The sequence below is a fragment of the Pseudochaenichthys georgianus genome, chromosome 16 (assembly GCF_902827115.2).
Source record: "Pseudochaenichthys georgianus chromosome 16, fPseGeo1.2, whole genome shotgun sequence".
NCBI lineage: Eukaryota > Metazoa > Chordata > Actinopteri > Perciformes > Channichthyidae > Pseudochaenichthys > Pseudochaenichthys georgianus.
The window spans coordinates 40,408,329-40,425,652 of NC_047518.2; the positions used below are offsets into that span (position 1 = coordinate 40,408,329).

Here is a 17,324-nt window from a genome sequence, read left to right on the forward strand (position 1 = left end):
TCTCCCTCTCTTCCAACCTCGCCCCCCTCAAGAGCAGCACTTCACGACTCCGGCTCAACATTTGGAAGGTGTTCAGAATGTGGCGCTGCTCACTCGGCTGGTTTCGGGAATCCCCGGTGAGACTCGGTCCTGCTGAAAGACACCTTCTCCTCTGGGGGGTGGGGGGTTTAATGAGATGTTCCACTGGCAAGCCGCAGAATATGCAGCTGATTCAGCACATATCTAAGTGTCCTTAAACAGATTAAGCTCACACTTTAGGTCCAAAGTAGATGAGTTTAGAACAGGCGTGTTTGAAATATAGGGATTGCTTTGATGCATTGGTTCCAATCGCATCATAAATCTCAGTGTTTGCTACAAAATAAAAGCATTTCATTGGTTGATTGGCTTTGGTTTAGATAAAAGTGAAAGTAAATTAAAGGGGATTTCGCCAATAGCATACCAGGAAAAAAAGATTCATCAAACGTGCACATTTCAATTCCAATTGAAGATATATTTATTTACATATCTAATCTCCCAATAAGAATAATTCAGATGTTTTGAAAGATGATCATCTGCAAACATCCCAAACTCAAGGAGCTCTAGAAGAACAACAGGAAAAACCTGACAAAATGTATTAGACCGACAGAGATCTTTCTCAGATAAGGGAATGCAATAAGTTCCCAACCTTGGGAATGGCAGCTTGGCAAACACATCTAAATCCAAAGTTAGTTTGTTAGCGTTCCAATACTATAAGCTCCATCCTGCAGTTATAGCATCACATTAAAGCATCAGGCCTCAGTAAAAAAAAGACAACAATATGCAGATTACGTATAAAGTCCCTATACAAAAAATATTTAATGTTTTCATTGGTAATACTGACATACAAACATGTAGCGACAATATGCTTGCTATCTTCGTACCAAGAACAGATGAGAGATGGGGAACGTGATAAGAACGGCTGATGGGTTATGGGTTATTCCCACCTTACATAGCAGCAACATCATGGCAAGCTCTTGCCAGTTTAAAAGCTAAATTGTTTCCACATATTTTAAACATGAAAATGGGAAACACTACAAACTAAATTAAGTTCCTTTAATCGCTGTCTCGCAAACATAGTGATACAATCTGCTTGTTATCTTCGTACCAAGAAAGGGGAGGAGCAAGAACAGATGAGAGATGGGGAACGTGATAAGAACGGCTGATGGGTTATTATTTCCCACCGTACATAGCAGCAACATCATGGCAAGTTTAAAATCTAAATTGTTTCCACATATATTTTAAACAAGAAAATGGGAAACACTACAGACAAAATTACGTTTATTTATTACTTTAAACGCTGTCTCACAAAACTAGAAAGCTTCAAATGTAAAAGAATGTTTCAACATTTAGTTACAATACATTCAAGTCCTTTGTAGAGACAAACAGTGTTTCTACGGCCTCTGATTTGAAAGGGAATCTACGAGTAATGATTTCCTACATGGTGTTTTTTTATTCACAGCACCCCCCTGTGGTGCTAAGTCTTCTTCCTGCCCCTTCCCCTGCCTCCTGCCGGCTGAAGGGAATGTGCAGGGGCTGAGAGTCTGTGGGTCTGATGGTCAAGTCTCTGCTGGAGGATCCCTGTGAGGAGGAACTCGGCGGTGAAGACTGGAAGTGATGCAGAGAGCGCCGGGCGGCACAGAGACAGGTCCTCCTCGCAGGAAATCACGAAAGTCTGCGGCTGAGAGAGGCGGTCAAATGGTTACCGATATACTGAATGATAAGATAAAGAGACTGTCCCAAAATAATGTTCATGTACCTTCGGAGAAGAGGGCATCTTAGGTAGGAGGGTGGCTCCACTGCAGAAGATGATATCCTTCATTTGGACTGGCTCTGGTTGCACTGACTCCGTAACATGGATATGATAACCCTAAGAGAAAGAGAAGAGATTCAATAAACATCATGTGGCAACAAATCAATACAAGGCTTTTAAGAATGGACATTTGTATTACATGTGTGTACCTGCCTGCATTGAGCTAGCTATGTCAGTGTGGTATGTGGTGTCAAGCGAGATCTGTTCAGCTTGGATCCTAACCGTGCAGGCTTGGGAGTGTAACAGAAATGGAAACATTACTGCCTCCCTACTTGAAGTGCCCATTAAACATTAACAGTACATTAAGAATACATGCCAAACTACTTTCCACAAGACAAAGATTAATGGTGAACAATCTCCACTGTGCCAATGGAAAGATTGTTCAACGACAGAGAGGCCGACGTAGAAGCGATGCTTAACGGTAAAATGTCAGGGGTTTCACATCTTTCATCGGCCGAGGAGGATTCTTACACAAGCATGTCTGGACTCCTGCTGTGAGTCATGATTCATCTCGTATCTGTCGATATTACCCACAACCCCTGTGCCACCCGCCGAGGGAAATGACACTGCCAAGCTCTCACTCGGAGGACAAATATAAGAACTAAAAAGTACGATTGGAGCACCTGTAAGAGAGGCTGACTGCTGGCGATCCTCAGAGACTCCTGCAGGCAGAAACTGAACCTATTCTCCTGCTCCGGATCCTCCACAGCGAATGCGTTGGGAGACAGGAAGCTCCCGGCCTTGCAACTCTGAAGCACAGGAAGAAAGTAGAAACACAACAAGAGCGTCTGTATTAGTCAGTCTCCTTAAACGAGTGCAGTATTTGTGTGCATAGACAGAGGTGGGAGAAGTACTCAGATCTTGTACTTGAGTAAAAGTAGAAGCACCAGAGTGTAGGAATACTTGGTTACAGTAAAAGTCCTGCATCAAAATGTTACTCAAGTCAAAGTATTAGCATCAAATTATACTTAAAGTACCAAAAGTAGTCGTTGTGCAGACTGGTCCATTTCAGAATAATATATGATATGTTTTATAAAGATTGATCATGAAAGTGTTCTCAAAGCTGGTGAAGGTGCAGCTGGTTTGAATGACTTTGTATTCTGCAGGGTAGCTGGTGGATTCACTCCAGGTGGAACTCAAGTCTGATTTAAGAGCGGATTAGATTTCACATCATTCATCCACATCTGCAAAGTAACTAGGAATAAAAAGGATATACTCAAGTAGATTAAGTATCTCAGAGTTGTACTTTAGTACAGTACAGGCGGCGTACTGAGTTACTTCCCACCTCTGTACATAGAGGGAGAACACGTAATGTGGGAACTAACCTTCTCCAGCCAGTGTGTGGTGACGATGGGGACGCCTTTAGCCACGGCACACAGGAACTTGACGGTCCTGCGCACCTTGTCCGTCACCAGACAGTTCATGTCGGCCACGCCTTTGGCCAAGCGGCCCCCCAGGCGAGCCAGCACCCTCTCCCCTTCTTCATCCACCACGCCGGTGAACAGCACCTGACACACACACACACACACACACACACACACACACACACACACACACACACACACACACACACACACACACACACACACACACACACACACACACACACACACACACACACACACACACACACACACACACACACACACACACACACACACACACACACACACACACACACACACACACACACACACACACACACACACACACACACACACACACACACACACACACACACACACACACGTCTTATTGTGTGTGAGTTCCTAAACAGGTGTGTTGGTATCTTTCAATTCATCAATGGAAATCATTGTGTGTTACGTGTCACTGTTCAGACTTCTGGTAATATGCCGTGCTCTGAGGTAAGAAACCATATAAACCTTGTAGGCATGGCTGACAGATCGCAATCGACCACCGGGGGAAGCAGAGGAGGAGCGAGGGGTCTTTGCCACAGGTGACGAGTCGGCAAGAGCCTGTCGCTTCCGGGATGCAGCGCTGGTGGGAGTCTGGGGCTGTAACATGGAGGAGGGGAGGGAGGGAGGGAGGGAGGGAGGGAGGGAGGGAGGGAGACAAGGACAAAAGGCAGACAAGGACGAAGAAACACAGAAGGAGAGAGATGAGTGTAGGAGCAGAGCAGTGTGACTACTTAATTCATTAGTATTAATGGAGACGACTCCTGTTGCTCAGAGAGTCGGGGAGACGCAGACAGTCCCTGATGTTGATGCAGCACATTATGAAAGGCCGACTCACAGAGAGGAAGCCACAGGGCCTTAAGCCGAGGTAAAAGCCTTCCTCAAGGACACGAGTTCCTGGTATACCTCAGCACTAATGGATTAGTGCCTCAAAGAGAAAACACTTCCGAGGCCTTAACATTTCCAATATGTAATAATGAAGTCACCTCTGATGCCTCCGCATGGTCGACAGATAATCCACTTTCTTCCTGCTCCTCCTTCATCTTTCTCTGAGCCACTGATGGCCGCCCTCTGCCTCTCTTCTTAACAGGTACCTCCTCTCTGGTCTCACTCTCTTCACTTCCCTTCACTTTAGCGGAGGAGACACCTGCGACCTTGTTTGCTTGAGCGGTGGATGCTCTACCTCTTCTCTTAGCTGGCACTGGAGTCTCATCGTTTGTTCCACCTGCTTCCTCTGGCGCGGGCGCTTTCCGCTTCCCTGGGAACACTTTGTGGCTACCGCTGCTGGAGGCCTCTTCTGTATTTGCCTCCTCCAAGTCCCCTTTCCTCCCTTTTCCCACCTCTCTATCTCCCTCACTGCCTGCAGGAGCTGCTGGTGCCTCCACAGTCTCACTCTGTACCGCTCTTCCCCTCACAGTCCTTTTAGGCAGAGGTGATTCTCCACTGGCACACCCCTGACTTGAGTTGTCTTGCCTTTCTGCAGCATTAGGCTCTGAGACATTAGCTCTCCGTCGCCCTCTAGTGGTAGGGGCCTGCTGAGGGTCTGCCTGCTGAGGGTCTGCCTTCTCAGTGTCGACCTCCTGGGGAAGCTGCTCTCCTCTCCTGCTCTTCCTGCCTCTCGCTGCAGGTGTGGGGTCCACTATTTGTTCACTCTGAATATTGATAGCAGGGATGGGCTCAGTTTTTCCTCCTCTTCCTCCTCTGCTCTGAGAGCTCACGCTGCAGCTGGACACCTTGGACCTGGACTGACTTCCTGGAGGAGGAGGAAGAAGAGGAGGAGGAGCATCATTCGTGCCTTGTTGTGTTGACACCGTGTTCCTCCTCCTCCTGTCGGTACCTCTGGTGCTGGCTGCTGGGGGGGGTGCACTGCTGCCCCTCTTGGCCCCCCGGCCTCTCCCCCGGCCCCCCAGGCTGCTCACACTTGAAGCGGACCTCTCTGAGCTGACGGAGTTGGAAGAGTTGGAGCGAGACCTGGTTCTCCTGGCTGGGACGTCGTCATTGGCTGATATGGAGTCGGCTTCTGCTTCTGCTGAACGCGGCGGGGCAGCAGTCGTTGCTCTGGTGGCTCTCCGGCTTCTCGCTGGGGTTTTGGACTTCTTTTCTTCTTCCTCTTCCAACCCGTCTCCTTCTTCCTTTTCCTTTGCTTCCCTCTCCAGTTTTGCCTGTTCAATCCTCTCAAGTCTCTCTCCTAGTTCCCTTTTTGCTACCTCCAAATTCTCTTTTTCTTCCTTCTCCTTTCTTTCCCTTTCTATTCTCTCTCTCTCCAATCTTTCCATTTCTTCTTCCCTTTCTATTCTCTCCTTCTCCAATCTTTCCATCTCTTCTTCCCTTTCTATTCTCTCCTTCTCCAATCTTTCCATCTCTTCTTCTTTTTCTATTCTCTCCTTCTCACACTTTAATGTCTCTTGTTCCTCCTTTTCCACTCTTTCATTAGCTTCTCTCTCCATTCTTTCCTTCTCCTCCCTTTCTGTCTTTTCACTCTCTAATCTCTCTTGTTCTTCCTTCTCCTTTATCTCCCTCTCCGACTGATCTTCCCTTTCCTCTGAACTTGTGAGCGGTTGCGTTCCCTCTTCTTGAATTTGCAGCGGCTTCGCTTTTCGTTTTCGTGGACGCAGAATTGAGTCCTCCTCATCATCAATTTCTTCATCTTCTCCAGCAGGCTGCGTTTCAACAGCAGAGACGTCAGAAGAACTAGCGAGGGGCGGAGTCTCCCCTTCATCACTTTCTCCCTCTTCATTTCCATCCATGGGCTGGGTTTGGACAGCGGAGAGCTCAGAGTTTGAGAGCGTTTGTGTCGGCTCCTCGTCAAGCTGCAGCGGCTTCGCTTTTCTTTTGCGTGGACCTGGCATCGAGTCTTCATCATCACTTTCCTCATCATCACTTTCCTCATTTCCACTTGTAGCCATGGGCTGGGTTTCAGAAACACCCATGTGCATGGGCTGGGTTTCAAGAGATAACTCAGAGTTTGAGAGCGTTTGTGTCGGCTCCTCGTCAAGCTGCAGCGGCTTCGCTTTTCTTTTGCGTGGACCTGGCATCGAGTCTTCATCATCACTTTCCTCATCATCACTTTCCTCATCCTCACTTGTAGCCATGGGCTGGGTTTCAGAAACACCCATGTGCATGGGCTGGGTTTCAAGAGATAACTCAGAGTTTGAGAGCGTTTGTGTCGGCTCCTCGTCAAGCTGCGGCGGCTTCGCCTTTCTTTTTCGTGGCCCTGGAATCAAGTCTTCATCATCACTTTCCTCATCCTCACTTATATGCATGGGCTGAGTTTCAGCTACAGACAGAGCTTCACTGTGATGCTTCTTCTGAGGTTGATCTGCCTCTCCATCTTCTTCTCGCTTAACCTGTAGTACAGAGGACAATAGACTGTCTTCGTCTGAACTCTCGTCTTCCTCAAAGACAGGCATCAGTTGGGTTTCAGCCATTGCGAGAGTAGAAGACGTGGGCACATCGAAAGCCTGAGTGGCAGCAGTAGCAGTGTTTCTTGACTCATCATCATCATCATCATCATCATCAGTGTCATCCTCTGAATCGCTGTCTGGCATTGTAATAAAATCCTGTGTGTCTTTGAGGTCAAAATCCACCTGACTCTCTTTTGCAGACGTCACTGAACATCCGGCAGGCTCTGCTTCCTTTCCATAGGACTGTGTAGCCTCCAGATCCGGATCACTCTCCAAGGAGGTTCCGTCAGCATTTGAGACGGCTGCATATGCCTGGGTGTCTTCCATACTCACACTCACATCCCCGCCCACAAAAGTTTGAGTGTTCTCCATAGCTAGAGCCTGACCCTGCAGATGTCTGCTGTCTGACAGTGCGAACTGGAAAGACGCTTCTCTGCTGGACTGCTCATCACCAGAAGACTCCAGGGAAAAAGCCTGTCCGGGGTCCTGTGGAGGGGTTCCCCGACGCCCTCTGGTCTGAAGAACAAAGGACTGCGTCTCGGCCGTGACCAAGTCCTCATCCTCCTGACTCCCTGAGCTGGCAGACAGTACCATACGTCTTACAGCAGGGGCTACGGCACCTGGAAAGACAGAGGAGACCAAACAAAGGAGGGTCTAAATGTTATGTCCTCTTAGAAACAGAAGTCAAAGGTGACTTACTTACGTCTATATGGAACCGCAGAGGGAGTGAAGAAAGCCTGAGTGTCCATATCTTCCAGTCCTCCCTCTGAAACCATCCCAAAGTCAATTCAAGTAAGAACATTTCAAAGTTTTAACACGCTAATAGTTCATGTTAAGAATCATTTAAAAACGTATAAAGTTGATTGGATGATATGTCGACACTCTACAAATCTAAATCCAATATTGAAGGATTCTATTAAATATATCTTGATTGCTAAAGTCATTTAAAAAAGACATTCTGACCTATTTCTAGAGTAAGCTTAAACAAAATTAAACTTTATTTGCTAAAGTGACTACTACAGCTTCTTAGATGTAATGATTTCTATGCAGAATTACAATGGGAACTTTTCACTATTTTCTGTCATTCTATAAACCAAACAATGAATCAAAGAAATGTTATCTGCACATGGAACCCTAATACATTCATTCCATGTAGCTCTCATTTGAAGAGTGATTGACAGGTTACCTGTTAGGGGTACAGGTGTGGAGCAGTTCTGCTGTAGAGGAGCCAGCAGCCCAGCGGCTATCTCCCTCTGCAGGCGGGGAATCTGGCTCTCCGCTGCATCCTCCACATCCGTGTCACTGTCCTCTTTAAGGTCAGCTGCGTCCCCAGCAGGTGGCACAGCAGATTCACCAACATCTGGGTCTGCCTCATCTGACGTACCAGGATCCACTGATACGTCTAAGACAACAAGAGCTATGAACAGAGCGGAATCCTCTTCCTCATCTGCGTCGCTGTCGGACAAAATATCCAAATCTGCTCCTGGTTGTGGCAGCGGTGCAGGATTCTGTGAGAGAGGCGGGTTCACCGAGTGCTGGTGCGGGAATAGCCTCGCCGTCTGTATCGCTGTCTAGTTGCAGGCTGTCAGGCGCGGCGGGGATAGATGCAGGCCTGATATCTAACCTGGTGGGAGTTTCATCTATTTCAGGGTATTTATTATGTGTTCCACGTTCCATTTCTTCTTCTTCATCAACATCTGTGTCACTGTCGAGGTGGACATTTTCCACCTGTGTTGAAAAGGCAGAGTCAGCTGTTTGTGTGCTCAGAAGTGACGGGGGTTTTGCATTTGTTGCAGCGTCTGACATTGCATCATCATCCACATCCGTGTCACTGTCCATGGTGACGCCTTCTGGCTGAATAACTGCAATCACATGAGGTGTGTCGTGGGCAGCAGAGGAAGGCACACTTTTGGGAACTTGGTCTAAGGCCTCATCGTCCTCATCCACATCTGTATCACTGTCCATGTGAAACTGGGCTGTGTCTGGGGGCTGATCAGCTTGTTGGTTTGTAGTCAAGGTCACAGGACACGCCCCCTCCTCCTCCTCCTCCTCCTCCTCCTCCTCATCAGTGTCACTGTCCATGTCAAACACAGGGATCGGATCTGTGAAGACTGATGGTGTGAATTCAGGATCTTGTCCTGTACGGCGGACATTGCTTCCCGTTTTCACTGGTGGCACATGCTGTTCACTTTCTTCAGACTGTGTCCCTCCCGGTGCTGTTCCTTCCTCCTCCCTGTGTTCCTCCTCTGCACTATCGTCCGCAATCTCAACTGTCTTTTTGTTATCCAGCTGCTGTCGCCCCGCATCCATGTCTGTCTCCTCGAGGCTGAAGCTGACATGTCTGCGAGGCCTATTTTTAGTGGAGGAGGACGGTGTGATGGTACTTTCATCCTCACTGTAAAACAGAGGGAAAAAACGTGACTGATTTTAGAAAGACTACAGACTATCCAATCCACTTTATTTCTATAGCACATTTAAAAACAAGTGTTGAACAAAGTGCCGTACATCAACAACTGTATACAAACACAGCATAAATACATACAAAACAGACATGAAACAAATTAAAACAACGCCAGTTGAGCAGCACTTGAAATGCTTGGCTCTAAGAAACCTGATGTACTTATGATTCTGTTTTCTTCAAGTTTGTATCTTCCTGGTCGAATGCACTTATTGTAAGTCGCTTTAAATAAAAGCTAGTAATGTAAAAAAATGTATTCCTCTCTCAAAGTCATTCAAAGAAAGGAAAGGCTTGACCTTTGCTAAAAGTCTTAGCTGAAAGAAGCTGGATTTGACCACAGAATTGATCCGTTTGTCTAGTTTCAAATCACGATCAATCCGTACACCCACATTTGTGACAATGGGTTTCACATATGGGACAAGAGAATCCATCACAGGCTTGGGGCCACCACTGGGTCCAAACATTATCACCTCGGCCTCTTTGTCATTGAATTTAACATTTAATATTTTGAAGTAAAATAAGGGATACACTGCCGCATAAAAGCACATATCTTCACTGAGATGAATGACTGTGTTATGATTTGTTTGAAAGATGTATAGGATGCTTTACCTTTCAGGGACGGTTTTGTTTGTGGGACTCAGGAATGTTGAACATCTGGGACTGGATGTATGGGAGTCAGAATCGGACACTATAAAAGACAATTTAATTTGATTTATTTCAAACGTGTAAAACAGTAATACAAATAATAATTTTAATAATGAAATGAAACAAGAGAATTATGATACTGTACAAACTCAAGCAGTATCAAATTGATAAACACAAATATTATTGACTAACAAATGATATATAAACAAATGATCTACCTAATTACACATCCGAAAAGGGGTGGGAAGAAGTTTACACTTATTTCATTCAGTTTGTAATAACGTTATGTACATACCTATTGCTTTGCGCCTTCTTTTCCCTCTTTCTCCGTCTGAGTCCGAGTCAGACTCTGGGACCAGGCTCTCTTCTGGGTAGGTTGGGGTTTGCTCAAAGGACAAGACAGTGGTTACGCCAGGGGTCTTCATGGTGTCCTCCTGATCAGGTAATGACACCCTAGCTCCTGTACCACCGTTGACATATTTCTTGCCGCCTGTGCTTGTGGCATGTAGCAGCGTGGCCTTTACCCCTGAATGTCTGCTCACAGGAGTTCTCGCGTCCCCTTGAGAGGAAACGGCATTTTCAGCGCAGCTCACATACTGACATGGGATGTCTGCCACCACCAAGCTGTCCCGTTCACTGAGGGCATAGCGTACGTTAGGTGTCAGCTTCATTTGGCCCTTGCGGGTCCCATTCATGCTCCCTTGGTCCCAAACCAAAGCCTGTATGTCCACTTCACTGTGACGTCCTCTTTTCCTGTAGACTGAGAGGCAGATGGTGGCGTGCTGCTTTGAAATTGAGGGTGCTATCAGGGGCACGGCGCAGGAGTTGGGGTCACGGCCCAGGGCGTTTTCTCCCAAAAAGAGGGGGACCTCTGGGAGACAGAGAACACCCATCAGAAAAAAAGACAAGTTAAGTTAATTTAACTAAGTGCCTAAATCAGCAAACAATAGCAGTAATACCAGCAATAGAGGGGGCCACTCACCTGTCTCAGGTATGTGTGCATTTTTTAAGATACACAGTTTAGCCAATGGTCGTCCCCTCTTGTTTTCACTCTCATCTTCATGATCCTCCTCATCTGACTCCAATATTGAGTCACAGATCCTCTGAGTAGCATCCATACCTCACACAGGGTAGGACAGGACGACTACTATACTACAGACACAGATACATGGATGTTAAAGCAGTCTGTTTCCACCTATGGTTTCCACCAACGTTAGCTGTGAGAGCATTACTGGATATACCGTTAGTAGATATTGCTAGGCAACAACGTTACCATTAGCCTGCATAGCTTTTATTCGCTATACTTTTTTTGTTAAATTCTGCTTGAATCCTGTTTGTAGAGTGAAGCAACGCTGGCACAACTTTTATCGAACTTGTATCAACATGTCTATCAAATCCAGCAATCCCACTTCCGGTCAGCATACAAACAAAACTACGCAAAAAACGTCAACTGACAGTTTTAGTTACTCTAACGTCTTGAAAACTATAAAGGAAGTACCATCGACTCGAGGTGGCTTCACTGTTATACACCCGACTGCATGGTAACATTGTTCAAATGAATGCCAAGTTAATTTGCATTGTTGTTGCACTACAAATGTGCCACATATTCGTAAAAAATGTACACTGATGTTACCTACCTTCACACGCTTTAGAGATATGGAAAAAATAAACACATATCCTGGAAAGAATCGAAGACGCCCACAAGAGGTGTCTGAAATGCATGTGATTGGCCAGTTAACCGATCACTCACACTGGACTCTGTTGCCATTGGTCATTTCCCCCCAGCCTCACTTTAAAAGTTTCTGATTGGACCAACGTTCCCGCACAACTGTTGTGAAGGGACCACACAGAATTATTGGATTGTGATACCATAACTAAAAACTAGTCCAACTGTCTTAAAATATTCTATGAGACATGCACTTGTTCATTAATACAAAAGTAAGAGAAAAGGTTTTAAAAACAGTTTGATGTGTAAATCAAGTGGCCCAAATGAATACCCTTCTGCAGATATTGATTCATTTTCTATCTTCATGTTGTTGTTTTTTTACACAAAAACTGCCCTGCCTCCCCAGTATAGGGGCCGTAAGAAATGAAAATGTGGATATGAATATATGCAGTCCTAAAGAACAACTTAACTTGATATCAGAGGGCTTGTGATATTTGCTGAATTTTTACCCAAACATGAGGATCTGTCTCAAAGACGATATCTGTGTTTTTCCAGATCATTATATGTAAATTGTGAGCTTATATTATAACATACATGGAACGTGTGCCCGGTAGCACATTGTTGTCCTGGGGTCCCTTTGTATGATAGCCAGTCATGCCTCGGGCACCAGCAACAATTGTAATTATTGTGTTCATATGCTAATATATAATATAAATATAATAATCTATATAATAAAAAAGTTAGACAAGGAGCCTACTTACTACATTATTTTTGGGGCACCTACATCTAAACCTCCTCCTGAAACGAATTTTATGCAAAACACATCATTAAAACAGCAGTGCAGTGAACATACCGTATGTTACGAGGTCTGACTCATAGTTGTGGGAATGTGGTTTTGCCGGGAGAAACATCTTTGCCTTACTGTATGTTGCAAATTGGTGTGCACACAGCCATCTTGCCAAGTAGAAACCTAGAGATATAACACCTCATTCATTCAAACAATAATTCCTGGGAACCATATTTGACCCACTGAATGTCTGCACTCAGAATCTAAATGTTTTAAAGCTTAATGTTTATGGAAAAGACCATAAACTGCCCTATCCAAGCATCTCAAAAGTGAATGATGCAGCTTTTCATGTGAAACATCACATGAATGCATCAGTATCCTCCTACACAAACAGCTGACCTCAACAGAGTTAACATTCATTCATCTCTGATAATGCGCTTTGTATCAAATCCGTTATATTTCTACTGTTTGGAAATGTGTTTAATGGCTGAGTCTTAGTTAAAGTTTTATCAGACAATGAAGATCTGTTATATGCACACATTTAAGAAAGGCAGACACGTTTTCATTTGACAACTTTATTTTAAGGGATTTCTAATGTATGCTAAAGATGAATTCTAGCACTACTTCAGAATATGTTTGTTCCTTCGTTACTTTAATGGTTGTTTTTTTGGGATAATGTTAGATTTTGGCATTGATGTCTTGCCCTTCACATTTTTATCTTCAAGCATCATCCTCAGCTTCCTCCTCAAATTCTCCCTCCTCTTCGATGGTGGCATCCTGGTACTGCTGGTACTCGGACACCAGATCATTCATGTTGCTCTCGGCCTCGGTGAACTCCATCTCATCCATACCTTCTCCGGTGTACCAATGCAAGAAGGCCTTACGACGGAACATGGCTGTGAACTGCTCTGAGATGCGCTTGAACAGCTCCTGAATGGCTGTGCTGTTGCCAATGAAGGTGACGGCCATCTTGAGGCCTCGTGGTGGAATGTCACAGACGGCGGTCTTCACATTGTTGGGGATCCATTCCACGAAGTAGCTGCTGTTCTTGTTCTGGACGTTGAGCATCTGCTCGTCGACCTCCTTCATGGACATGCGGCCGCGGAACACGGCGGCGACGGTCAGATAGCGGCCGTGACGTGGGTCGCACGCAGCCATCATGTTCTTGGCATCGAACACCTGCTGGGTGAGCTCGGGGACGGTGAGGGCGCTGTACTGCTGGCTACCTCTGCTGGTCAGGGGGGCGAAGCCGGGCATGAAGAAGTGCAGACGGGGGAAAGGCACCATGTTGACGGCAAGTTTGCGCAGATCAGCATTGAGCTGGCCGGGGAAACGAAGGCAGGTGGTGACCCCGCTCATGGTGGCGGACACCAAGTGGTTAAGGTCACCGTAGGTGGGGGTGGTAAGTTTCAGAGTGCGGAAGCAGATGTCATACAGAGCTTCATTGTCAATACAGTACGTTTCATCGGTGTTCTCGACGAGCTGGTGGACTGAGAGGGTGGCATTGTAAGGCTCAACCACTGTGTCTGACACCTGAGGATAGAAAACACATTTGTTTTCAGTCTCATGATTTTAGAGGAGAAAACCTAAGGCAAGAAAAACTCAAATTAAAACTTCTTAAAAGAGTATGTTACCTTGGGGGAAGGCACCACACTGAAGGTGTTCATGATACGGTCGGGGTACTCCTCGCGGATCTTGCTGATGAGCAGGGTTCCCATACCGGATCCAGTTCCACCACCAAGAGAGTGTGTGAGCTGGAAGCCCTGCAGGCAGTCACAGCTCTCTGCCTCTTTGCGGACCACATCCAGGACTGAGTCCACCAACTCAGCTCCCTCTGTGTAGTGACCCTTGGCCCAGTTGTTTCCCGCACCACTCTGACCTGGAGGAGAAGAAGAGACATACAGGTGAGCTGATCTTATTACCCTGCCCATAAAAGAATGTAGTCTTTCAATATCATGACAATAAAGCTTAATTCCACCCACCAAACACAAAATTGTCTGGCTTGAAGATCTGCCCAAAGGGTCCAGACCTCACAGAGTCCATGGTGCCAGGCTCCAAGTCCACAAGAATGGCACGAGGTACATATTTTCTATCTTGTCGAGAAAAGAGAAAAGACAGGGAGAGAGAAAACAGACCAGCTCAATAATATGGGAAACCACAGTCTTGGATGCTACACAAAAATACATAATGTGGGAAAATCATGACAGCAGACATGAGAAAGTAATAACATGTGTTTTACCCCAGAATGAAAAAGCAACGGTGAATATGTGTTCTCATAATATACCCTTTATTTATGTAAGTTGACATACCAGTGGCCTCATTGTAGTAGACACTGATCCTGTCCAGCTGCAGGTCACTGTCTCCGTTGTAAGACCCGGTGGGATCGATGCCGTGTTCATCGCTGATCACTTCCCAGAACTGCACACACAAAAGGAAAGGTGTCACATGACTTGCAAAGAAAATACACGTGTACCCATTAGCAGTGTGTTTTTGTGACTGGGGACTTTAAACGAGGAAAACAGCGATGGATCTGCACTTTGAGGTTTTGATGGAAATGATATTTTCCCTGTTCACAAAGCCATATATTAACCCATGCAATGCAACACAGCTGTTAATATCTACATAGCCATTGATTGATGACTCAGCATAATGCATTTCTTTCAGATGGAGAGAGCACAAAGGGGCTTCAGATCACCGCAGGGGCAACACTGGAAATGAACTGCATGCGGCCACACTTCACTGAAGACACCGATTGTGTTCAAATCTGTATTCATGTCTTGTTCACTTGTTAAAGGCCACAGTGTGTATGCATTACATCCCATAGCGGTTGTGACTGTTGCGTGTGCAGCCATTTGCCTGCACGTGTTTTTATGATACCTTCCTACTATGGCTTTTGTCATGCTGCTGGTGAGTTTATGCTAACAGCAGCAATAGGAGGATTTGGAATAATCTGGATAAGCGGGGCTGCATTGCTGCTCAGTACTTAAGAGATTGGGAGTCTGCTGTGGTTTAAGTATCCTGACATTTAAAAAAGACCATGGAAAACAAAAATCTCCAAGTGACCTTAATATGAAAAAGAATGACCCAAAGACCGAAAAAAGTATAGATATGTTACAGTGTAAGATGGTTATCACTACAGACTGAAAAGTAATCTAATAGTGAAAGAATGAGGACAATAAACTGGAAGGCAAAACCACACCCTGACCCAATTCACCACAATGTAGCTGTTCAGCAATCCCGTCAATCACATCCACTGGACATCTGAGTCAATGAGTCCTGGGGGAATGGAAACAAATGGAGATCTGCACTGCCACTAGTTATTTTAACACCAGTAGGCAACACAAAGAGACACATGATACTCCATGCTTTGAAAGGTGGGATAGACATACATTTACTTCATTAATTCCAGACACCTAAAGGTACACATGATTTCCTGCAGTTCCTATTCAGTGTTCTACAAATTAAATAAAAGCATGTGGTTATATGTTGTGTTCATTTCCTAGTCTTCCAGAAAACCAGCTGCAGTTGCATATCAAGTCAATTGTGAACCCAATGACTTCACCCACTGGGTATCAGCTGTTTCCTCCGTTCCTCCCCTATCCCGACTCTAATTTGGTTACAGGAAAGAAAAGGACATTGATTACAAAGCCAGGCCCCGCTTTACTGTACATTAAAACCTCTGTCAGCAGAGCATCTCTACAGTAATGATGTATCCTTTAATATATGGGACATTGCTAATGTGGTCTCCAAACTATATTTGAATACTAGGGCAATGTTCCTGTGCGCTTGAGAGTTCCCGTTTAAACATATGCTGTAGTAGCAATTGATCAGTTTGGCATGAGGTAACAAGACAGGGATAATAAGGGCTGACTGGACAGTACTGTGGCAGACTGCTATTGTTCAGGGGTGTGTGGAGTATGCTATTGTACTTGTGAGACGCCCTGTAGTATCAAATGTACTCAAATGAAAAAATAAAGTTATGATTGAATTTTGTTGCTTAAAACACTGCTAATGTATTGCTCTTTATCAGTCTTTTAAAAGCAACAATTGTCTCTTCACATATTATCCATGCCACACCCTTTCCTCACCCTCCTACCCTGCTTTCTCACCAGCTGAAACAGCAGTCTGCATCTACAGCCTGCAGGAGGAAATCAATATATTGATCCATTAGGGATTTGGGGGGGAAAGTGAGCAGCACAATCCTAGCTCCAACTTATTGTCTGAGTTGCAGCCACATCTGTGTCTGCCAGACAAAGAAGGATCCACTGACTCTGAAGGGCTCTGGAAAGTGAAGAATAGACTAGTTTCTTTTCTCCAGACAATATCAGAAGAATCCTCAGCTGTTGAGACGCAAACAAAAACCGGTCGAGACACAAGAGCCCCGTTATACCGTTATTTCTATATAGAGTAGTAAGCCAGTGTCTGCTCCACACCCACCACCAGCCATGGAAACCAGACAGAAAGCACACAAAGAACCATCAACAGTTGTGAATCTGCATTTAGTAATGTTTTTAAAAAAAAATGGTGTATGAAAACAGCTGTTTGTATTCAGGCATAATGAAACAAAATAAGTCCTTTTTCGTAATGTAAAAATCAGCTTTTTAAAAACTTTAAATAAGCTTTATATCCTGCATAATGAGCCAGCATATGATGTTTTACCAATTGTATTTTTTAAGAAATAAAGAAATCCTTATCAGTTATAATTTCTTACCTTGGCACCAATCTGGTTACCGCACTGGCCGGCTTGGATGTGCACGATTTCCCTCATAGTGGAAGCTAAAGTTTCACAGTGACGAGCAGATAGACGTGTGACTTCGTGGGGACAAGGAGCCGACCCAAGACTGGCGTGGAAGTGCCGGACAATGCATTTATAATGTTGGAGAGCATCCAGAGGCAGGGGCCGTGAAGTGGGCGGGGCTTAACTACCAGACTCAGCGGTGATTGGCTGAAAGAGCAGCGGATTAGGAGGGGCGCTGCTGCAGATCAGGGTGGCGAAATGAGATGCAGAGATTCACCAGGATTTACCAGCTGGTGTCGAGAAACCCAGTGACATGTGTTTTGTTTTTTTTCCCCCAGAGGTGAATAACCAATCAGCAGTTTTAAAAATCCCTCTTGTTACTG

The 17,324-nt window shown here is 45.3% G+C and overlaps 2 protein-coding genes across 2 annotated transcripts; both read right to left on the reverse strand.

Moving 5' to 3' along the window:
• Positions 1–803: 803 nt before the first annotated feature.
• mdc1 (mediator of DNA damage checkpoint 1) lies at positions 804–11,421 on the reverse strand. Its single transcript, XM_034103337.2, is given in 13 exon segments — positions 804–1,696; positions 1,775–1,885; positions 2,452–2,577; positions 3,154–3,336; positions 3,712–3,843; positions 4,230–7,267; positions 7,351–7,413; positions 7,834–8,137; positions 8,139–9,042; positions 9,715–9,793; positions 10,046–10,621; positions 10,733–10,902; positions 11,388–11,421. Coding segments are annotated over 12 exon segments (5,856 nt in total). The 5' UTR covers positions 10,869–10,902; positions 11,388–11,421; the 3' UTR covers positions 804–1,492.
• A 1,372-nt stretch (positions 11,422–12,793) lies between these two features.
• tubb5 (tubulin, beta 5) lies at positions 12,794–17,033 on the reverse strand. The gene is made up of 5 exons (XM_034103339.1): positions 16,915–17,033; positions 14,513–14,621; positions 14,186–14,296; positions 13,838–14,082; positions 12,794–13,736 (listed from the first exon to the last, which is right to left on the reverse strand). Exons 1-5 carry the CDS (start codon positions 16,969–16,971, stop codon positions 12,924–12,926), a joined length of 1,335 nt encoding a protein of 444 aa, XP_033959230.1. The 5' UTR covers positions 16,972–17,033; the 3' UTR covers positions 12,794–12,923.
• Between the last annotated feature and the right edge of the window lie 291 nt (positions 17,034–17,324).